Here is a 23,618-nt window from a genome sequence, read left to right on the forward strand (position 1 = left end):
AAAAGTATTGAATTCTGTTTGAAGCCTCCTCTTCATTCGCAAAGCACGCTGCTCAACCATTCTCTTGTTGTTTGGCATGCTAAGCTCCTTTTTCCTCAATGGCAAATAAATCTGGTCGTGACCATTCACTTGTTTTGCTTGAGCTTTTGACTTACTTCATGAAGTTTGTTTCACACAGTCGCTACAACTATAATGTTTTTAGAAGTACAAGTAGGACATGAATGAGATCACAAAGATTCTGTTACAGCACACAATATGAGATTGGTTTTAAATACCACATGTTTACCCGTATTAATATTGTACTGCCTGCAGCTGCAGCAAACCAAATAGGGATGCACGATGTGGAAACCAAATTATTATTTTGTGGCACACTAAACAATCATTCACTTTTGAGTGAATGATTCACAAGAGTGAATTCAATTTGAGTCATGAAAAAAATCCCTTCCATTGAAACCCACTCCATGTTTGCGGTATAAATAAGACAGCTCTTCATTTTATAGTGTTATTATAGTCATGGAGCTTTTCTTTATAGAAATACTCCAGTCTGAAATGGATTTTCTTAATAAAAGCCAATGAGATATCACCTCTATATAAATTCCCATAACTTACTCTTAAGAAACACCCACCACCCACCTCCATCATTCATTACCATGGCTGACGGAGCTGAAGAGGACCCGTGGTTCGGATGTCTCCGAGCGGGGTAAGGGTGGGGTGTCATGTGGCAGGGTGTGTGGCAGTGTGTGACCTAATTTCTCCACAAAGAGTGGAAGCCCCCTGGCTAGTAAAACATAGGTATGGTGTAAAGTGATGCAAGATGACGAAAACAACCCTCGCTCACGCAGCGGTTAGGTTCTAACAACCATTTGTCTGGATGTTCGGGCATAAAGGCGTCTGAAACAATGGGGCAGGGGTCTTACATCCGTGTCCCTGTGAGGAAAAACAAGTCATGTAACTGGTCTGCGACTGGAATGGCCAGTCGCAGACCAGTTATCATGTTTATGCCTTTGATACTGCTTATACAATTATTCCATTTTCAATCTGATGTATTGGGGAAATATTGAGCTGTGTTGTTGCCTGAAGGTCAAACTCAAATAAACCTAGACATTTTTTTAATGGACGGCACAGACCTCCATTATCTTTCAATATTCAAATAAAATCTAAAGATTAATGCAGAATAAAAATAAAGGGAAACAACGGCCTTAATTCTAACCCTAAATGTTGACTGCCTCTGAAATTTACTATAAGTAGTAGATGATTCAAGATGAGAAGAACTGTTATTGAAGAAGCAACTTGACATACCACTAACCGTACGTGACTGAAATCCGTAGATTCAAAGTTTTCTCAAAATGTACTACAGAAATATTTGCATGCGTGCGTAACAGGCTGAAGCCAATGGCACTGCAGCATTGTTCTAAAATACTTTCAGATGACGCCTTTCCTGGATGCATACGATCTCTCTCCCTCTTTCTCTCTCACCCATGGTCTTCCGCCCCCCCTTCCTCCCCCATCTCTCTCGCCACTTCCAGAGAGCACAATCAAAGCACCTGTGAAGAGGGAGGCCAGTATAAGTAGCCGGGACCCTGCAGGGCGTCAGGAGGATCACAGTGGGACCCAGACCGGACGGGAGAATCCCATGTGAGGATAAAACGCCAAGGTAAAGGCATTCCCTGTCTTATACGAGCGTAGAATAATCATATAATCATAATCATCAGTGAGTCGTAAAACTGTTTACTGCTACTTTATTAGCATCGTTTTAACGATTTCTAAATATAATAAATAATATGTATGAAATAACATATTATGTTCAGGAGCTAATTTACTTCCATAAATACATTAAGGGTGACTGTTGGATTTTCTTTTACTGAATACCGATTACTGAAAATAACCATCACTCTGTCTGAAGTTTTCACTTGACTTAAATTCTCGGTGATATCATGCTTGTGACGAACAGAAGCCTTCACATATTTGTATCAATATTAGACCTGAAACATATAGGCCTATTGCAAAACATTGGGATGGATATGCCTGCTAATCTCTTGTCAAGATAAGCGCGCAAGAGGAGCCATAAATGATGATATGGGGTTGATTCCTTCTGCCTTCATCCATAGTGAGGGGACAATGCGGCTTACCTTGCTCCTGTATCAGGTTGCCACGCTAGTCCTCGCGAACGCACAGCAGGACTGCTTCACTCATCCCACGTTCAGAGAGCCAAGTGAGTGTTTGGAGAGAGTAATGCATGCTGGCCCACCATTCTTTTATAATATAGACCGATACCATGATTCACTTTAGGCTGCTATCCTCTCTACACACGTGTGTTTTATAAGATCAGTCCCTGTCCGGGTCCGAATGTTGTTTATATTAGACCTTCCATAAATGTCTCAATTGTTTGGAGATAATCTGCAACTGGGGCTTAATCTGCCCATGACCATCTTAGTCCAATGAATCTAATACACATCGGAAATATCAGATGCGCATAATGTATACATGCAGCGTAACTTTAATGGAGGCCCATCTCCTGCCTTCCCAGCTAATGCAGACATCGAAGTGTCATGTGGTACGCAGCAGATGGCCATGAAGATGCTGCTGTGTCCGGTCTACTTCTGTGGATACAACGAGTCTCTAATGTCCCTCAACGGGGAGCACGACAAGGAGTACTGCAAGGGCGTTGCAGACTGGACCGTGGACCCCCCCGTGCTCAGGTTCAACTTCTCCATCACCGAGGAGGAGATCACAGTGTGCTCAAATAAGCTGACGGTACTGTCAACCTCTTTCTTACCTTTTACCACAGGACACACACACACACACACAGACACACACACGCACACACACACACACAAAATGGTAGCTCAAATGGTCAACAAAGCAAGGACTCCAAACGTAAACAAAAGAAAGATATTCACCTTTCCCACCACCATCAGGTGACGGAGGAGATGGGGAACGGGGTGTTCTCTGACTTCTCCAGCCTCCAGTACATCAACATCTCCGGCCAGATCAAGTCCCGGGACCCGATCGTAGGAACTGTGGCCTACCGTGAGGAGATGATGTACATGTTCTCCTGCCGCTACCCGCTACAGTACCTGGTCTCCAACAGCACAGACATGAGCGTGTAAGCGACTGCCACAACACCTTGATCCAAATCTATTGATCCAAAATGTAAACATCCAAGAGCCAACCAAAGACACTAGAGAATTACTTCTTCGTGTCCATATATCCTCATTCATATGAACTCAAGTAAACATCTGAATCAATACATATTTCGTTTTTACATACTGTAGACTCCCCTTGTTATTGAGTCCAATTCAAACGTTACATTGAGAACTTATGTCAACTTTTGAACACTGGGAAACTTTACCCAGTGGCCCTTCAAGTGCGTTTACCATCATGCACAAAAGACACCGTCGGGTCGTTAAAGAAATGGAGAGTCTGAAGGCTGTGTTTAGCGAAAGGTAACAGGCTTTCGACAACGTAAGGGATCTCGGTCTGGATTCTAAGGGCCGCTCAGAGAGGATTAAGGCGTCAACATTAAGCCTGTCACACTAGCTTTTAAATACCCTGCCCTGAACGGTGTGTGTTACCCCTTACACACACAGAGCCCCCCCAACCCCAACCCCCTGTCAGTCCCCTGTGGCCCCCCAGGGGCCTTCAGTCAGGGACCTTCAGTGAGTTGTTCCCCTGTGTATCAAGTGAATGCTGACCTGGTTATGGGCACCGCAGGGGTTTTCCCCACCAGGCTGAGGAGGGCTGACAGGCCCAGTCGTTGTTCCCACAGGTTCTCTTTACCAGGGGCTGTTCTTCTACCCACAGGGCAGGAGCCAGCCTGTCCATGAATGAGGAAAGCGGCAGCTTCAGCAGCACGCTCAGGATGGCTTTGTTCTCGGTGAGTGAGGGAGAGAGAGTGAGTTTGTCAGAGTTAGTGGATGCTTGGGCGATTTGGCCTTCAATAATCAATGGCTGGAATTTGTGTACACTGAAAATGCGCGTGGCAAGTGTTTCAAATAAATAATAATGCCCACGTCTTGCAATTCTTATTCACTGACCAGTACCGTTTCTCTGAATTATTAAAGAACAGACACCGCTTTGTCGAAAGCGACGTGAGCCAACTTGAGATAAATGTTCATTAAGGTGTAGAGAGGGCCATCTTACTCAAGGACGCCCACAGGTCAGGCTGCAGACATTGGGGTTCAAAGCTAGAACCTCTTCGGCAGGGAGTCAAACACCTGTACCACTAGACAATCCTGTAGTTGTGCATTACACTCATGTGTTTTGATTGTCCTGCAGGACAATGCCTATTCCTCCGCTCTCAGGATCCCTCAAGGAGGACTCAAGCTGAAGACCAGGATCTTCGTCCAGGTGGCCGCCAGCAACCTGAGCAACAGGTAGATCGACTCCCACGGGATGGGACCTAGTCACCTAGGTGGGAAACTGAAATCTGTTTCCACTAGGCCCATTACAAACCAGCAGGACTCATGAAAACGAGGGGGACAGTTTCCGTTGGGTGTAGATGGTAGGCCTGCAGAAGAACGGTAAATGGCATGCGACAGATATGGTGGCTCCAATGCGACCAATTTGCATATCTGCTATGGGGGATTTCTTATTTCAGGTCATTTGTTATACTGTTTGAGCCTTTATCCATCATTCACTTTGGAATTCAATCTAACATGTGTCTTCAAATTAGCCATGAGCTATTCAAAAGTCATTTTCTGCATTGATTGCAACCAACCCTTCCCCAGATTCAACGTTGTACTGGACAGGTGCTACGCCTCGACCACTTTCTTCTCCGTGGACAGCATCACACATGACCTCTTTGTTGGGTGAGTTCCTTTGGCCTCAAAGCACAACAGTCTGTTAAATGGTAGTACAGTCACCCACCTATAGGACGGTATCATAGGTCAATATCAGGAGAGCGGATTGTGATTTAGATTGAAGTGAAGTAGACCACCTTTTTACACAACCCATTGTGGTCCACACAATCATCTACTCATCCGTCGAGCTAACCCCTCCATCAGCAAAATATCCAAAAAAATAAATCACCATGAAAATGACAAGTGAGTTAATTAACAAAAGCATTCGTCCTCCTCCTGCTGCAGGTGCAATAAGGACGGCCAGACGATCATCGCCATCAACGGGATGGATCAGAACGCCCGTTTCTCCTTCGAGGCGTTCCGCTTCGTGCAGCAGAGGACCAGCGCCACCTTCTACCTGCACTGCTCTACCCGGCTCTGCGAGCGCTCCAGCTGCCCCGCCCTGGTTGAGGTGCGCGCGTCCGTCCGTTATTGATGTTTTTGTTGTTTTTGTCCTTGTCGTAGTGACATATAATACTGCAATGCAAGTTGTCAAGAAGCATTGCAGTATTATATAAAGCTAAACAGGTTCTGGATCATAAATCACTACACATCCTCTATTGTTCACTGCTTTCACCTTATTTAAGTTACTGTGTAGAGATTTGGGGCAACAATTACAAAAGTACATTACATTCACTGTTTATTCTGCAAAAAAGAGCTATACGGACCATTTTCAATGCTGGGTATAGGGATCATACAAACTATTTATTCATACAGTCAAAAATACTCAACATATCTGGTTGAATTTCAAACAGCACTATTAATGTTTAAAGCAAAAAATAAACTACCGGCAAATATTTAAAAAGAATTCACACAAAGAGAAGGGAGTTATTTTTTACGGGGATTGTTTAATTTTAAAATGAAAAAGGTGCGTACAACCAGAAAATATTTTTGTATTTCTGTCTGTGGGGTAAAACTGTGGAATAGGTTAAAAGAAGAGCTCAAGCAATGTCCAAACATAAAACTATTCAAAAATAGGTTAAAGGAAATGATTCTCGCAGGGGACAAGGATGAAGGTGTTTGATTTTCATTGGGTGATAATTGTTTATTTATTATTTATCCTTTTTTGTATTTGTTTTTTTTAATTATTTTTTGGGGAATTTCTGAATTAAATTACAGTTTTGATACTAAAATAAATCAATATTGAGATAATGTATATATACATATTTTCATGAATGTTTTTTATTTATTTTCTTTATTTTTTGAGAAATGTGTAAGAAATTATAGTATATATTTGATATGAAAATATAAGTAACACATTTTATTTTTAGAAAATGATATATTTGGATACGTTACAAAAATAATATATATAGCTAGATATATAGATATAATTAATAATAATAAATGAAAATGTTAATAATAATAATTATGACTAAGGAAGATTAACTACAATGAGTTACGGAGAAGGGGTGGGATTAAATAAGTGTTCAAACGTGTATAACTCTTTTTATACACGTTCAGCAGCTAAATAACTCTTTTTCAAACGGGTTGTTACAATTATCAAATATTTGTCATTCATGTATCTAATTATGCTTTATTATTTTCTGTATGATATTTTCTGTTTTCTTTTACATGTTTGAAATAAATTTCCATCAAATCAAATCAAAACATTCAACTTCACGTACGTCTGGTGTAGGCCTGTCATGTACTGCATAATGCAAAGACAATACTTGTCTAAAGGTCCCATGACATGCCATCAGGTGTGAGTGTGATTAGCTGTTACAAGCCGTTTTGAAAATCTGTTTCTTATGACATCAAAAGTGGGAGTGTCCACCTAGATGTGTGATGAATAGATTAGCAATGTTTGCTACGGACCACTGGGTAGGCTGGTAGACTGATCTATCCAGCACACATCTAGGTGGACACGCCCACTTGTGATGTCAGAAGAGACAGATTTTCAGAACGGCTTGTATCGGCTAATCACACTCACACCTGGTGGCATGTCATGGTACCTTTAACCATGTTTTTGGTTTACCTTTGGTCATCTTCTTCTCGTTTCCGTCTTCCAGAACTGTTCCACCTCGACGGCGTTCAGAAGGCGGCGCAGCGAGGGCGGTGGCGGCGGCTGGAGCACGAGGGTGAGCAACGCGGCCACCGTCAGCTCGGGGCCCATCACCACCCGCATGGACACTGGTGAGGAGGATGAAGATGATGAGGATGAATGCCAGATACCAGAACCCCCAAAACAAACCCATACACAATCCATGAAGTAGAGTGAACATGAACTAACTTTCTTTTTGTTTTTCTCCGTTGCAGGTGAGTCCTTGGACCTTGCAAGTAAGTGAACATTTTGGCCATGATTTAATCATAACTATTGCAAACGGAAGGGTTTGCTCTTTCTGTTCCACATGCGATACAAATCCTCCTTTGCTCATTTGTATGACTCAGTCAGAAATTGCGCACCTGATTTCAATAACAACCCTAATCACTGATTTTTGTTGCGCTAGATTGGAGGGCAACATGCACAGCCATTCAGGGGGGGCTCCTTAGCAATGTAAAGAAATATATTCACTAAACAATTATTCAGTTCTGTTACAGTCATTAGGTTTATGGACGGTTTAATTGAAAGTGTGCTGAAACACACTAGGACCTCGGGGCCATTGGTTGTTATTTATCATTGTTTTGACTTGTTATTCTTTTCCTTTTCTTTTCCTATTTAGTCACTCAGCAGACGCGCAAGAAGAAAGTCATGCTAGGGGTTGTAATAGCAGCAGGGATCCTAGTCACCATCTTCCTCTCTCTGGTGGCTCTCATCACTTGTCTCGTCTGTAACTCTGAAAGATGGTTCAGTAAACCGGTTCTTTACCGACTGGATTGAGAGAGACTTTTTCTTTTACTACGAAAGACGCTATGTTAAATCCGATTTAAAAAGTAAAGGTCCTGCCATGTTTTAGGAGCCAATGCACGGAGTGAGAGAGCTTATTGGGAGCTGCTGATTGGCCCATTGACTGGAAATACTGGGAAGGGCTTTTACTTTGTAACATGGATGGAGTGTAAACATGGATGGGTCAACTCTGATTTAAAGATTTTAGAATCTCATCATTTGTAGTCGACAATTATTATTTACAAATAAGTCATACTTCTCTGTATATATTTCTGTGAAAGGTAAATGGAGAAAGTCACAATGAGTATTTTTAACAGTTTTACCTGCTTATGTATTGACAACAAAATAAGAAAACATAATAGCATTAGTTATTCCTGACCAATAAAATATTTTCAGAATATATTCTGAGTCATCTCAGAATATGACTCAGTAAAATATATTCTGGAATGAGGCATTGGAATTATATTTTGTAAACTAAGATCTAAGATGTAAACTAAAATCTTCCATTCAATTTAATTGTCACCAATTCTTCCTGCAATTGTTTTCTTTATATATATATATATATATATATATATATATATATATATATATTTGCTTGTTGCATTGTGATGTCCTCATTGATTATACTGCAATCAATTGGAAGGAAGAGACAATATGTATGCATGACAACAGCATTTCTTCTGAGGTTAGGAAAGTAATTAAAGTAATTGGTAAATTAATTGCAAAATACTGGGGCTTTTTGGGTTGCATTTCCTTTTTATTAAAACTATGAATGTCACAGAATATTTTACAAACCCAGAAAAACCTCAAAGCCTCATCATTTTAAGTACTTCAACTTTAACAGCATATAATATGATCATCTGATTGTTTTGCCTGCAGCAGTAAGAAAAGTCATGGCACACAGGAACTACAAGGTTAAGTTTTATTTCTTTCCAACAACTGAGATTAAATCAACAACTAAAAACAAAACAAAAGAAAACAAAAAAGAAAAGTTTTGTATCAACAGTTTAGCAAGAAAACATCATTAGCATCTTTCACTCCTGACACTAATCCGAGTCCTGTTTGCCCTACTGCCTCTGCCAACCGTTTCAGAGGTAGAGGATTCCAGAAGCATCAAGAGCCAAGATCTGTGCTGTGTGTGCGGTGTGTGTGTGTGTGTGTTTTGGGGGGGGGGGGGGGGGGGGGGGGATGTTACATCATGGCCAGAACACTGAACACAGATGAAACCTTCTCTTCCAAGCGTGTTTAGCAGCTCGCTGGGCATCCAAAAACACAGGGGGCCTTGTCCACTATCAGTGCAGCGAATTCATAACAGCTCCTACAAGGTTCTAATCGCCATCCATTGAGGAAGAAAAAAAAGGCATAATCCAGAAAAAAAAAAGAAAAAAAAGAAAGTACACCAATGATAATGTAGGTAGAAATGGGACTGGTAAACACTTCTTTTTGCCTCCCTTTAGAGTTTCACAGCAGGCCAACAGGAGAATGTACAGGATATTTCAAAGCAGTATGAAAAAAGTTGAAACACCGCAAATAATTTTTGCGGTGGTTTCAACCACATTATACACCAAAGTATATCACACGTTTCATGTTCCAATTCAGATGCAAGTTCACTGAAGGTCGTTCTTCGAAACCAAGTTGAACGAGCCTGACACCTCAAAAGAATAGCCATGTTTGAAATGATCGGATACAATCAAGCAAGCTTGTGACTCACTGCTGGCCCAGTTCAAACCGGGATGGGATTAGCGTTGCCAAAGTCCATCTTTGCTGGAATCTGTATTCAGCGTGACGATGCCCAACGCACATCTGGAGCAGGTCTACACCCGAGACAAATCCTTGAGAGTTCTGCTCATTGGCTCAGTGCGCGTCCGCATTTAGCAAAGTGGTCACGAACGGTGTGCCACCCTCCCCCTCCCCCCACCATCTCCACTTCCGCCAATGAAAACACAGGAAAATAAAAAAAGACAGTTATGATGCACACAGAGATGGAGAGCGATGGACAAATGCACAAACAACCGTGTCAACCTTCCTTAAAAAATGAAAAATACAAAAAAAGATTGTGTGGTTTGTTGCCGGGTTTGTTGCTGGGTAAAGCTGACGCATCAGTGATGCGGTCAGTTGTACGTGACGTAATAAAGAACCACGTCCTGTTATGTTAAAAGCTGGCTTTGCCATCCCACGACATTGGATGGATTATTTTTACTGGGTTGCTGCTGCTGTCATGGCAACTATAAGTGCTTGGTTATCACAGCATCAATGACACATGAGGGGGGCGAGAAACCGAACAGCACAGCCAATGAAGAAGGAGGAAAGGGGGATGGGGGGGGCAGGGAGAGCCAATGAGGTTGAGGTCTCCAGCTGTATCCAATGAGGGTCCAGAAGGTCAACAAAAACGGGTTGAGGAGGAATTCAAAAGAAAAAACAACAACATTTACACACTGTCAATAAATATCGCAAAATATTTCTTTCCCAGTTCCAGCTGTTATAATTCATCGCCCACGTGGTTGTCAGGGGTTGCCTTCGGGGATTCTGAAAAAGATAAGAATTATGATGATTATTAAGTGGATGGAGAGCATGTTTGGTCATGAGAACATGTCTCAATGATGCACCAGACCAAAAAACAATGGCATTCAACATCCCCTGGCACTCATGAACAAAAGTATAGATTATTTGCTTACCAAAATGGAATAGAAAACTATCAGATTTAAATTGTACATGGGAACTTTAATAAATGGCAGTGGAACGCTTCTCAGAGATTTCAGCACCACTTCACCACAAATAGTTGTACACCTTTAACACAGCCTGCTTTGGTACATCGGTCAGTGAGCACATACCCGTTGCCGCATCGTCAGTGGACTTTGATTGGCTGGCCGAGTCTTCCACGCCTTCTACCGTGGCCTCGGTGGGCGGGGCCGCCTCCGGCAGGGCTTCTGGGGCCGCCTCTGAGTCCAGACAGAACCACATAACACACAATTAAAAAACTAAAAATGCCTGCTCATTACGATTGACACAACATGGAACAACAATGAACATTACAAATCGTAAATAAAAAGTATCTTTGTAAGCATCAAGCAGACATTCAGTCAAGTCAACAAATTAACCGAATTCCTCCCCATCCACACACACACGCACACACACACACACGCACACACACACACACGCACACACACACACACACACACACACACACACACACACACACCGCTGTCCTTGACGGTGGCCTCCTCCTCTCCCGTGGCAGCGGCAGGGGGGGGGATGACCTTCTCCTCGGCCGTGGCGTTGGCCTTGGCCGACTTCTCGGAGGAGGAGCTGGTGGCGTTCTTGGCCTTGGGCTTGGCCTTGGGCTTGGCGAACTTGGCCTTGTTCAGCAGGTAGTTGACCTCGCGGTCCAGCAGTGCCAGCTTGGCCTCCAGGTCCTTGGAGAGCAGCACGGGCCGCTCCGCCAGCGAGCGCTTTTCCTGCTCCGCCACCGTCTCCGTCTTCCACGTCTGGAGTCGCCGGGGGCGGGGGGGAAACGGCGAGAGAGATCGTTGAGTTCGTGTTATGGTAGAGGTTGAGATGTGTGTGTTTTATAAGGGTGATTGGAATGGATGTTTTAACGATGCCATTGTTGATGATGGTTTCGTGGACTTGGATTCTTTAACGCATGATTTGAAATGTCTGTCGATTTATAAGGTCAATCCGGCTGAATGCTGAATTAAGATCACTAAAACGTATAGAAACAACTGTACACGGACATAACAACATCAGACGGTAGTAATGACACTTCTGAAGGGCATCGAACATTCACCGTGATCCAATTACATTTGTTTGGAGTTATGAACTTAAGAAACGCAAAAAGGTATACAAACATCATGGAGTAAACTAGAGAACGTAGTACAGTGATATTACATTATAACTTGAAGAGTGTGAATACAGTTGTACCAACCGTGGTGTCGTTGATCACTTTTTCCAACGTCTTCAGCTCCACATCACTGAAGATTTGGTCATCCTCTGGAATCAATTTGGCACTCCTTTAAAAAAGGGAAGGAAAGAAAGCATGAATACCTTAAAACGCACTGCTGAAAACGATTAAAACGGTTACATGGTTTATTATTTTAATAAATTTCAGTTTCATAAAAAGGTCAATATTCAGTAGCGTTTGCCTTGCCTCGTGCAACTTAAATATGCACATTCAAAAGTCTCGGCCAACCTGACCACCAGCAGTCCCTTGACATTTCCCCTCCATCGCCACACACTCACCGCAGGAAGTAGTTGGACGTGTTGAGCATGCTGGTGAGGGCGGCCAGCCGGTCGGGCCACTTGCGCCGCTCGTCCACCCTGAAGAAGAGCGCCTTGCAGAGGGTCTTCAGCTCCGACAGCTTCTCCCGCAGCTCCTTGGTGGTGGCCGCGTAGCCCTCCTCGTCCATCCACTCCGACGCCGCGCTCAGCTTGGCCACCATCTTCGCCTTCTCCTCCTCGCCCACGGCCTGCTTGTACTCCTTCTGGTTCAACTTGTCCTGTCGGGACGAGAGACAGAGAGAGAAACAGAAAGAGAGAGCGCGAGAGAGAGAGAGAGAGAGAGGGGGAACAGAGCGGTCCAATCGGTTAGGGTCTTGATGCCTGTTCAGTGATATAGCACTACAATCACTACAGAGTACCTACAAGCAGTATGCTAGCCAACGATTACAACTCCTCCATCCTAATAAAAGAGCAACTGTTGGCATTTAACCAAATGCATGGCATGCATTTCCCAAACATGATCCTCAAATTAAGCTACCTCCAAGAACCAGTGAGACCATGGAAGAAGCAATTGGCAGCCAACATTTTAAAAGACAAATTACCAAAAGGATTCAGGAGCTATATATATATATATACACACATACAAATTCTTGAAATCTGCATTTTGGATCGCTAAAATCTTCAGTGCTAATGCTGAGATGTACGGTATGTACCTGCGTTTCAAAGATGAAAGCTTCCAGATTGTTAAGCGTCCTTTCCCTTTCCTGCTTGGCCAGGTCTCTGTTGGTCAGGTCCTGTAGTCTGGAAACACAGAGAGACAGTGAGACGTGTATCCTGCACACATCTTTTACAGGGACATTGTGTTGGATTTACAATGTTCTGCTAATGCAAACAATACACAATTGTTATAACATAAGCTGGTCAGATAAGTTAAAGACAAAATGCATTCTGATTCGACTCAAGGGTTAGCCAATGTTCAAAAGAAAATGTACTGCAAACTTATTCTAAACAGCGAGAGGAAGATGCTCAAACACTGTTCTCCATTACAATGTGCAAAAAACCCATGACCCAGAATGTAGTCACACGCCCACACTAACAACACATACTTTTTGTTTGAAGAGAGGATATCTTCTGTGGTGGGATCAGAGATGTCGTTGGCGAGAAGTTCCACGGCGATCTCCTCAGAGATCTTGGTCTTCTTCTGTGGTTTCTGCTCTGTTTTCTCTGCTTCCTTCTCTGCCTCAGCATCTCCGGCCTTCTCTTCCTCCTTCTCTCCCTTCAACCACAAAGCACATCTTGTTATTCTACGATGATTAGCATGGCGTCTTGTAAACACTCAAAAAAATTAAATAAAATGGCAGGATAATCCTGATTTGCAAAAAACATGCCAAAAAAAAAAAAGAAAAAGGTTCTGAATGCTACCTGAGCGTCTGCGTTCCCACTGTCCGAGTCGTTCTTCTCCTGCGCTGCCTCCTCCTCAGCAGGGGCCTTTTCTGCCTCCTCTGGCTTCTTCTCCTTCTCCTCCTCCTCCTTTGGAGCCTCCTGCTCCTCCTTGGGTTGCTCCGGTCCCTCCTCCATCTTCTGCTTCTCCACCTCCTCCTCCTCCTTACCCGCCTCTAGAGGAACCTCCTCCTCTTCCTGTACATGACACGCGTATAAACTATTTGTAGACAAATACTCTGAGCTGTCTCATATGCCGCAAAGCAGAGCTGTCCGATCTCTTCCTGCAGTTGGATTCTTCGGAGACATCAACGCTAGTGTTGTTACAGTAATGTAAATGGAAACATTGTACAAAGTGCAGTCAATCCACCGGACATGGGTAACTGCAGGTCATTCATCGAATTAGGAAGACAAGGAGTAGGCAGTCCCTAAAACGGCACAGTTCAGAGGGTTCCTATAGTGTCCACAACGGGCTGCGGATCAACAAGTTACCTGGACAGACTCGGTCGCATTCAGACTCGGTTCTGCAGATCCACCCCCGAACAGGTTAGAAATGGTATTTCCCAGTTCTGCAGGAGACAAGGCCAAGTGGTAGGGGGGTTAACCCAGGTCGGTAATGATGGATTGGGTAAGTAATACAAACTGTATGAGGTAAAACAGTAAAGATGTCAGGGAAAGGCATAAATTCAGGATAAACCCACTTGTTAGCGTTGACTCCTCCTCCTTCTCCTCCACAATTGTTTCAAAGACGGACTCAACCTGGAATTGCAGAAGAGATTTGAGCTTTTGGTGACCTTGCATTCCAACGCACAGAGTTGGAACCCGAAAATAATTTGGAGCAGTCGAAGGCAAAGCCTTCACTCCTGGGCAGGGCATACTTTTGATTTTTGTATCTATTCTTCTGTTGCCTAGAAACAGACAATAAGTGCAAAGCACCAAGTGTATTTTACAGCCAGTTTTTCCTTTTAAGGATGGAGCATTTCTGCACCAATACACCACAAAACATCCCCTGTATCTGAATTCATACAAGGCGAAAATAAGTCTGATTCTAATTATTGGATTATTTGACATTTTGTTCAAGTCGGTTTTGTTAAACAGAATGCAACCCCCCGAGAATAACAACAATAACAGCAGTAAGGCAGAGGCCTTGTGTCCCCCAGAGTGACTCACCCGGTCCAGGAGTAGCACACCGCTGTCGTCCATGTTGAAGTGGGCCTTGATGCCCTTGGACTCGGCGTCGGTGTGCTTCAGGAAGCTGCTGCCCACCTCCGACAGCTTGACTGTGGTCAGGTTCAGTGAGCCAAACACCCTGCAGAAAACACGCAACAGTCCAAATGAGCTAATGTTAGCTAGCCTTCTGGCGGTTAGCCATTAGCTAGATATCAACCCATATTAGATCTGGAAATGTTTTTTATGAATATGATTGTACCGAGTGAAGCAAATAGGCTTATTAGCTTAGTGTGTATCGTCCTATACGCCCTAAACTAAAGCGGTGTACCTGTAGGCTAAATAATAAATACAGGCTAAGCTGAAGCACAGATCGTTGTACCCACTAAGCTAAAGCATGGAGCATTAACGAGGCTAAGCTAAAGCATGGAGCATTGAACAGGCTAAGCTAAAGCATAACGCATTGCACCCGCTAAGCTAAAGCATGAAGCGTTAAACAGGCCAAGCTTAGGAAACACCAGCAACGTACCCAAGGTCCTCTTCTCCCAGGAAGGTGAGGTCGCCGTAGTTGATCTCGAAGCTGAAGTCGTCGGTGTAGCGGTTGAAGGTGATGACCTTGCGTTGGGGGTAGGGCGCCATCCTCTGGAAGAGGATGCGCTTGTTGTGCTTCACCGTCTTGGCGCCGTCCTCGTCCGTCTCGCGGGTGAACTCCACCTGGAGAAGGTGGGTGGACAAGTTACACATTGGTTTTCCCATTGAGATGTTTCTCTTCAGCAGGTAATGATTGTTTTTGACAAATCCTTGGCCAGAGGGCTAAGTTTAATCGTCAGGTACTTCCAGAAATATCCACAAGACCAAGACGTCTGTTTTTTTTTTTTTTCATTCGATCCATGTGATTACCCACTGATAACCATAATTGTATTACTGCCCAACAAAATTACGAATCAATGAATGAGTCAACAATGGCCTCAATGTATCCCTCACCGGCAACTGACGGTCGCTCTCCATCACCCAATACCTCCCAGTGACTCATTGACCAAAAGCAGAAACAAACCTGTCCCTGGCAGAATGCAGTGAATGCCTCAGACGGTGAACTGACCTGGATGGGGTAGACGGTGGCGTCCCGCACCAGGAAGGGCTTCACCTTGAAGGCCTTGCTGAGGGCCGCCGCCTGGTACACGGCGCCCATGGCCGCCGCCTCGTCGGCGTTGATGTTCTTACCCAGCTCCTCTCTGCGCACAAACCACCAACACGAGTCAATACGCACAGGCTTATAGCTGAACATAACCTGTGTGCACAATGTACAATGGGTTGTTTTTGGTGGAGCTCGTGCCACTTACTTATTCACAGCCTTGAGGAGCACTTCCTGAACCTTGGGCACCCGCGTGGACCCGCCCACCAGAATCACCTGCTCGATGCTCTCCTGTTCACATCAACACAAAAAGGGAAGGCGCTCAGCTTCCTGCATGGCTCAATATGCCTCGTAAGCACAGCGGCCGTGCCAGCATTTCATGCCTGCAACAGCAGCATTCTCGATTTCGCAATGCAACGATTGTTCCAAGTCAAACAGGATATAAAAGGAAGAGCAAACGTAAGAGGGGTGTGTATGAGTTCAATCACTGTTTGCGATTGCAGGGAGGCTTGCAGGCTTCGCTACTGACCGCTGTCATCTCTGCTGTGGCGAGGGCGTCCTGCACGGGCCGCGAGACCCTCTCAAACAGGTCGGCGCACATGGCCTCAAAGTCCACCCTGGACACCCTGGCTTTGAAGTCGATGTCGTCCATCAGACCTTCCACCTGGAACAGAATGGGATGTAGAACATCACTGTGCGTCGCCTCACCTGGGGCGGCCCCCACTGGGCAACAAAGAAAGACTGACCTACATTATGTATTATCCTAGCCGTGTGAACAGTACGGTTTGTATATTTTACATTGACACTACATTTAGGGCAGACAATTTTACCGGAAGTGACTTACATAAGTACGCACGGTTTTGTTTTTGAGTGTCAAAGATTTTAAGGTTTTTATTTGAAACGTACTCGTACAGGATGTGCAGTGAAATGTTTGTGTGACATGTATTTTCTGTTCTTAAAAGGGTAATTCCGGTGTAAAATGGTTGTTTGTTTTGTATGATAACGAGTTGAAACGTTCATTTTGGAGCACAAAAAACGCATATAGAAGCTTTCTTCAGTTGGCTGTTTTTAGCCGATTCTATCAAAACGCTATAAACTTGGAACAATGGGGGCATTTGTTATGGTAAAAACTAAATCGTAGATTGGCGAACACAGAGCTTGCGTGTTGCTGACAGATGTCACAATCTCTGTGTTCGTCAATCTACCTATCAAGTCTTAAAAACAAAATGGCGTTGACGGGTGATCTACTGATGGTATTGTGTGTATAAAATGTAATTTCTGTACTGTATCTGTACACTTACAAAGTTTTCAATGCCTCGTTTTATATGTTAAGACCCTTATTATACTACCAAAGAAGTGTCGGGCTACTTTTAGCCTTTTAAGTGGTTTAAAATAGCGATTTAGTTTTTACCATAACCAGTGCCCCCATCGTTCTAAGTTTATAGCGTTTTGATAGAATCGGCTATAAACAGCCAACTGAAGAAAGCGTCTATATACGGTTTCTGTGCTCCAAAACGAACGTTTCAACTCGTTATCATACAAAACATATCCCAAATCCATTTTACACCGGAATTACTCTTTAAGAAAAGAAATAAAATACAATAAAATAAGATGAAATACAATGAAATACAGTATAACTTTTAACAGAAATGAAGAATATTATAAATATATATGAATTGAAACGTGGATAAACAGGGAGAATCAACTAGTTTAATGCATGAACAGCGACTCACCTGGGCGGTGAACTCTGCGTTGGCGCTGAGCACCATCTTGAGTCTCTGGGCCTCCTTGAGGAGCTTGGCCATGGCCCGGTGGTTCTCCCGCACGTCCTTCTTGCTCTTCTTCTGCTGGTTGAACAGCTTGGCCAGGTGGTCCCGCAGGCGCAGGTCCAGCTCAAAGCCCCCCAGACCGCGGTCGAACCTGGGAGCCACAGACACACAGCGACGCACGCTTTAGAATACATCAATTAAATAATACGAAGGCAGCGAATGCAGAAGCAAACAGAGAATATAAACAAAAGCACATCTTGATGCAACATACTTGCCCTCGTCATCACATCGACACCAGTGATTATAAAGGCCATTCCCACCTCCCCGGCCTCCCTACTGCCACTGAGTATATTTGTATCTTTTGCATTCACAGTGAGGCACCGCCGGAAGGCTTTATCCAGCAAAGGACACTGTGCCCTTGGCCTGTACACTCTCACAGGCATTACATAATTAGGGGACTGGGAGGCCCATGTTACTGAGCATACACTCTGTATCAGAGCTGGAGGTCGGAAAATAGAGAGATTTAACTGTTCTTTTAACTTATTTGAGGCAATACTGCATCATATTATTTATGATATTAAATATGCATCCACATAAATAAAGCTGGCCTGAGCGAATGGATGCATCACAGATCGAGAAAAAAAAAACAGTGTGAAATAACTCCTGAAAGGTCCCATCTTTGAAAGGGAAGCCTTGCCACCATAGTGAGCTACAGTTTGCTTCATGCTTGGAATTAAATCCAAAGCATTTGTAAATCAGGCTCCTTAAAAAAGTAAAAAATAAAAAAAACTTCCTGGGAGAACATAGTGGTCTCTTGCAACACCCAGAGCAAGTTGGCCAGTGTCTGATTATAAAACCAGGACGGAATGCCAGCCGCTCAGAATACACCTGTGAGTCCTACTTAAGTCTGCAGAACACAACCTGTGATTTTAGCTGTGACTCACCCCACTCCGCGGACCTGCACTTGAGGCTGCACGCCCATGTCCTTGGTCTTCACCGTCTGGTAGGTGACGATGGTGGCCGTGGTGCTGCTGGCTCCCATGTCGTAGAACATGATATTCTGCACAGGGACACAACGTGGCGTCATACGTAGTCTCTGACCGCGTCACACAACTGAAGACTGGTAGGAAACTATTGGCAATAGGAAACTATTGGCACTTTCGCCGTTTTTCTTATGGATTTTTTTTACCTTGGGCGTGCTGTCGATGTCCTTCCTCCTGAACACCCCGTAGTTGATGGCCACGGCGGTGTTGTCGTTGATGAGCTGCAGCACCTTAACGCCCGCCATGTTGGCTACCTTCAGCACCGCCCGGCGCTCTGCCTGGTTGAAGAAGCACGGCACGGTGATCACTGCGTCTTTGATGGGTTGCTCTAGGGGTTGGGTGACAGTGGGAGGAACAACAGAAATCAAACTCAGCATGGTATAGCATTTCATGCATTTAAAAAGGGCAAATTCACAGAGTTTGCGGTCGTCTGAGGTACCACTAACCACACGTTATAGAAAAACAAGTTCTCATTTAGAATTTAATCACTTCAATTCTAGTATTTTCATTGACTTGTCAGCCAAGCCTGATCTCTCCATCACAGAAAAGTGTAAGGTAAATAAAGTAAATAAGAAACGTACCTGCAAAGTCCTGCGCCAGCCCACGAGAATAATTCAGGACCATCCCGAGGAGCTCCTCGGGAGTGTAACTGAGATCGCTGAGGGAAAGGCAAAGGGAAAGCCTTTAAAGCAACGTGCCGTAAACCTGTTTCACATCCCTGCTGAACGTTAACGCCTCAATGCCTCGGAAGTACAGACATAAGGCTGAGATAGTCTCTGGAAGGAAACATATGCACTCGCATATGGTAAGACGCTTAGGATAAAAAGCGTCACACATTCCATGTAAAACATCTTCCATTAAATAAGTGTTGCCCCGAGTTATTATAAGACACAACGGAAAGATGGGACGGAACGGGACCAGGGGCTCACTCTGCGTATTTGAAGTAGGGGGTGCCCCTGACGGGGTCCTCCAGGAGCTGGTGCTCAGGGAAGGTCTTCTGGTAGAGCCCCACCTGCGGGTTGTCGTGCTTCTTGCCCAGGAGGCTCTGGAGGTGCCTGTACACCAGCTTGGGGTTCTTCACAGACTGCACACAAACAGAAAGCAGAGAGAGGTATACATTTCTGTGCTCACCGGGGACATGATTTGTGTTTTTATTAGATTAAGGTGGTGATGAATTATAAAAAAATGATAACACAATTAAAAAGTAATTTAGTTTGTATGTTTGATATAGGTTTCTTCCTACGCTCATTAGGGCAGTACAATTCTTGAATGAAATTAGGATAATGATTTCTTGCTTGGAGTTGGGTTGATTCTCTCCAATTTTTTTTTTATTTCAATAAAAATGTTGATAGCACTGATTTACCTGATGACATGAGAGATGGACAACCTATAGTCTACTCAAGACGTGCTCATGCTCTTTAAAGAATAAACCTTACACTTTTTAATCCAAGTGTAAAATAGTGTAGCGAATGGTAGTTTGCGAATGAGGGGTACTGAAATAAATGGGTCTGCATTCTTTAATTGATCCATGTTTTGGGGACGTCCTTTTTGAGGTAGGGGCTATCGTCGTCCACTATCACTCTTTCGGAGATAGGTGGTATCCAAAACAAAACTGTTGCGATTCAACTGCACATGTCATGTTATCAAACGCAACCTATATTCACGAAACGCAGTGCAAGTAAACATGGGCTTGTAGCGCCGACTGTTATCAAGATGAATGATCAGCACAAGAGATTGCAATAATTCAATGTCTATAAATGTAGTTTACAACTGGGGATGCAATAAGAGGACTGTGTTTGAGAAACGTAAATAGGCGATTACATTCACCATCTCCAACAACATGTACAGTGACCATGGTGCCCATCATGACAAAGGTACGAGATTGTGTAAACGGATCTGTTTAACCAGATTGGTTAAACGGATGGAGATCACAAGGTAAATAAGATTAATCGTGCAGCCCATGCAAACAAACTGGCTCCTCAGAATATCATGGCTCATTGTGTTTGACCAATCAGGACTAATGGTGTGCCCCTGAGGTTACATTTGAGGAAGTAGACGAGGGAAAGTAGAAATCATCTGCACCTCGATTTTAGGAAATGGTAAGTTTGACTATCTTTAGCAAACTGCAGTAGATGTTAGTTTTGTTCAAGAAGAAATCGACATAGCACCCACATCTCTGTGTAATCCGTTACTGTATCAGCCCACATTAGCTACCGTTCGGCCATGGCTTCAATATTGAACATTTTGACATTGTAGTCCCGTAATGAAAAGAAGGGTCGTACCACTCCTAAGGCGTTGTCTCCAAAGAGCCTCTCGGTTTCCTTTAAGCACACGGCTATCGGTGTTTTCCTCCTCGACTCACTGTAAAAACACGTTCAAATATCATCACTAAATGACCGTAACAGAGGGATATGCATCACCTTTTCCCTGTCTCTTCAATCAGGCAATATGGAACAATTTCTTTGTCAACGTAGAATAGGAAATAGGACTTTTCTTTTTACATTTGCTCTTATAGAACTGTTCAGGCAACATGCTATATTAGACCGAAGCATAAACACTTGAGATTATCACAGGTACATCCTACCTCTGCCATCAATGCTTATAATGTGCAAGAAGACATGAGGAGGGTTTGTGCTACATAACAGGATTTCAAAATCAGCAATAATAGCAATTAGCAACAGCTCTGTGCACCACATCCTGCCCATTGACTTGGGTTTATGCAAAATAACATCCCGGCCGACGAGAAGGATTTCCATACCACTGATGGACAGGAGCTACTAACCTGTTCAGCGCAATCTCCATCGGCACACCTGGTTTGACAATGGCGATTTTCATCCACTCACTGCCCAAGTCAACTGACATTACAGCTACGGAGGCTGGGAGGACCAAAAAGGACAAAAGGACAAAGGGGAATGATCAAAACGGTGCGAACAATGCCTGAACATACAAGGTCTGTGCATCAGAATGCATCATGGGATATTTCATTGGCATTACTATGCCATATATCGAGAGGGCTCCAAAGAGGTGCAGTATTTTAATCCAAAAATTAAAGCCTGAGCCTAGGCTTATGAAAAAATAGTTTTGCCACGTCTAGCATGAGAAACTATGTGAGAAACATTAGACAGGAAAAGGTATTCCCATGAGGATAAATAATTTCACGATTTATTACTAAACAATGTACGATGTACAAGTCCTATAGAGTTAAAGACCCCCACAGATAACCAACCTACAGTCCCTAGTACCCTTGTTTACTGTTGTTGTGGGTTTGAGACTGTAAGTTGTGCATATGACTGTCTGTTAATTATATATAGTCCATATCTTATTGACAAGTATCAAGCCATGGTATAACTTTCCCTTTGTGATGCAGGTACTCTTTGTCCATAAGTGTTGTGTCTATATGTGATGTAATTCTGTTAAATCTGTCCAAGAACTAAAGATGTACATTGGCCTTCCCAGCTAACTCGTCGCTTGACATATTCACTGAAATTATTAAATGAGAAATAAAACTATGAATTGCAAGTCTTCAGCGGCTCATGATGACATTCATAAAACATTAGCATTCATTGTTTAATTGAGGTTAGCAGTCTGTGTAATGACTTGATGGCACATCTCAAGACACGGACATGGGTCTGTTGTTTATGTTACCTGAGTGGGAAGGCAACATCGCCAGAACCACGCAGAAAAGTGCGCACACCGCCAGCTTCCTCCTCATGATTACCTATCAGAAGTGAAGAAAAACAAAGAAAAACATAAACACCATGACATCACACATGTCCAATAAGGCATCTCGGTACACACTGATAAAACATATACATTCAGCCGTTGATTATGTGCTACTTTAGTTTGGATACATATTATAATGATCTGCACGATTCATTCGTGATTCCACATAACACATTATTGTAACATGTTATTTCACAGTTTTACAGAGCCAGGCCTGATTGACTTTAGCTGACAGTTGACCGATAAGGTATCCTACAGAGTCAGGTAGACTACAGGTGATGACCTCGATCCTGGACGCAGCCATTACAGGTGTGCACAGTGTACACATTGTACACACACGTGGCTGTGAGATTTGTGTCCATCTTGATGCTGTTAGAAGGTGTGAACAGGACCACAGCAGTAATGCTCATCATCGCTTTATGACTTTTCATTTAAAAGGGAGCAGGGTTGTCACTTTAGCCAACAGCTGTGCCATCAGGATGATAAGCTAGGTCGGCTTTTTCTCGGTGCAAAGGAATAACAAAATAAAAAGACAATGAGTCTGAAACCACATAGAAACTTCCAGTCCCTTCTGATGCACTAATCGCACGGATGACAGACGGATGCACAACTAAAAACATGACCGCTCATAAACAAAGACCTGGCTCCTGACAATACCTCGAGACCCTTAGAAAGTTAGGTTTTGTACCGTTTACGTTACAAAAAAAGCACAATAGTGTCGGTTCAGTAAGATAGACGAGTAGAAATGGTCCTTTCGGCCATTTAGAGATGCGTTAACAAAAAGGTGTTAAGGTTCATCAGTGGGAATGTTTCATTGTCTCATAGCGGTTAGTTCACTTGGCTAGCTCTGTAGCCAAAAGTCATTCAGATGGTCGGCATGTACAGCTCAGTAAAGGTGATATACATTCATTCATTGACACAATGTGTAGTGGTATGGCACAACTTACCTTATATTAGCCCACAGCAATGAAACAGCGTCTAATCATACACACCGAGAGAGGAACTTTACAATGAAGCTACTATTACAGGGAGATCCTGTCCCTGGTTTCCACGCCGTTTTTTTTGTTACCAACGCCTTGCGGTAGCTTAATGTGTGAGTTTGTAAATTTTTCTTATCGCCGGCTAGTTCTTTCCACCGGGCCCGGAACGCGGCGTGATCTCATTGGATCCACGCAGCGGCCGCTAGGCGAACGCGGACCTGTGACCCTCTACCCGGCAGAGCCCGCCCCCTCGGATCCACGCACTGCGCGCTGATTGGGCCACGTACATTGAGTGGCGTGGGGACGAGACCCTCGCCAGCACCGGATAGGTCCACGTTAAGTTAGGGGGTGGGTTGGGTCTGATGATGACATTTTAGTTCAAACAGGAGTCTGCGCACAGAACGCTTCCTGCATGCAACATTTGTGGTGTCTGTCTTCCTTATTAAAACGATGACTTGCAGATGGATACACTGATCTGTGT

The 23,618-nt window shown here is 43.8% G+C and overlaps 2 protein-coding genes across 3 annotated transcripts; one reads left to right on the plus strand and one right to left on the minus strand.

Annotated features, from left to right (window-relative positions):
* Positions 1-1,540: 1,540 nt before the first annotated feature.
* Positions 1,541-7,719, plus strand: LOC307077337 (zona pellucida-like domain-containing protein 1). 2 transcript variants are annotated; one of them, XM_079738723.1, is made up of 11 exons: positions 1,541-1,654; positions 2,109-2,212; positions 2,528-2,754; positions 2,919-3,106; positions 3,805-3,877; positions 4,279-4,376; positions 4,731-4,811; positions 5,088-5,253; positions 6,851-6,974; positions 7,098-7,118; positions 7,502-7,719. In XM_079738723.1, exons 2-11 carry the CDS (start codon positions 2,119-2,121, stop codon positions 7,657-7,659), a joined length of 1,230 nt encoding a protein of 409 aa, XP_079594849.1. In that variant the 5' UTR covers positions 1,541-1,654; positions 2,109-2,118; the 3' UTR covers positions 7,660-7,719. The 2 variants fall into 2 exon arrangements, with proteins under 2 accessions (XP_079594849.1, XP_079594850.1); XM_079738724.1 differs by lacking the exon at positions 7,098-7,118 and having other exon boundaries at positions 6,851-7,009; positions 7,510-7,719.
* Positions 7,720-8,573: 854 nt separating this feature from the next.
* On the minus strand, positions 8,574-23,316 carry hyou1 (hypoxia up-regulated 1). Its single transcript, XM_079738871.1, has 24 exons — positions 23,105-23,316; positions 22,080-22,152; positions 21,217-21,310; positions 20,717-20,795; positions 19,364-19,518; positions 19,016-19,092; positions 18,581-18,762; positions 18,336-18,451; positions 17,356-17,542; positions 16,152-16,286; positions 15,831-15,913; positions 15,590-15,722; positions 15,020-15,204; positions 14,494-14,632; positions 14,025-14,082; positions 13,816-13,892; positions 13,306-13,521; positions 12,990-13,159; positions 12,597-12,684; positions 11,905-12,161; positions 11,591-11,675; positions 10,865-11,150; positions 10,497-10,604; positions 8,574-10,191 (listed from the first exon to the last, which is right to left on the minus strand). Exons 2-24 carry the CDS (start codon positions 22,144-22,146, stop codon positions 10,145-10,147), a joined length of 3,024 nt encoding a protein of 1,007 aa, XP_079594997.1. The 5' UTR covers positions 22,147-22,152; positions 23,105-23,316; the 3' UTR covers positions 8,574-10,144.
* Positions 23,317-23,618: the final 302 nt, after the last annotated feature.

This window comes from Pollachius pollachius, assembly GCF_949987615.1.
Source record: "Pollachius pollachius genome assembly, chromosome: 6".
Taxonomy (NCBI): Eukaryota; Metazoa; Chordata; class Actinopteri; order Gadiformes; family Gadidae; genus Pollachius; species Pollachius pollachius.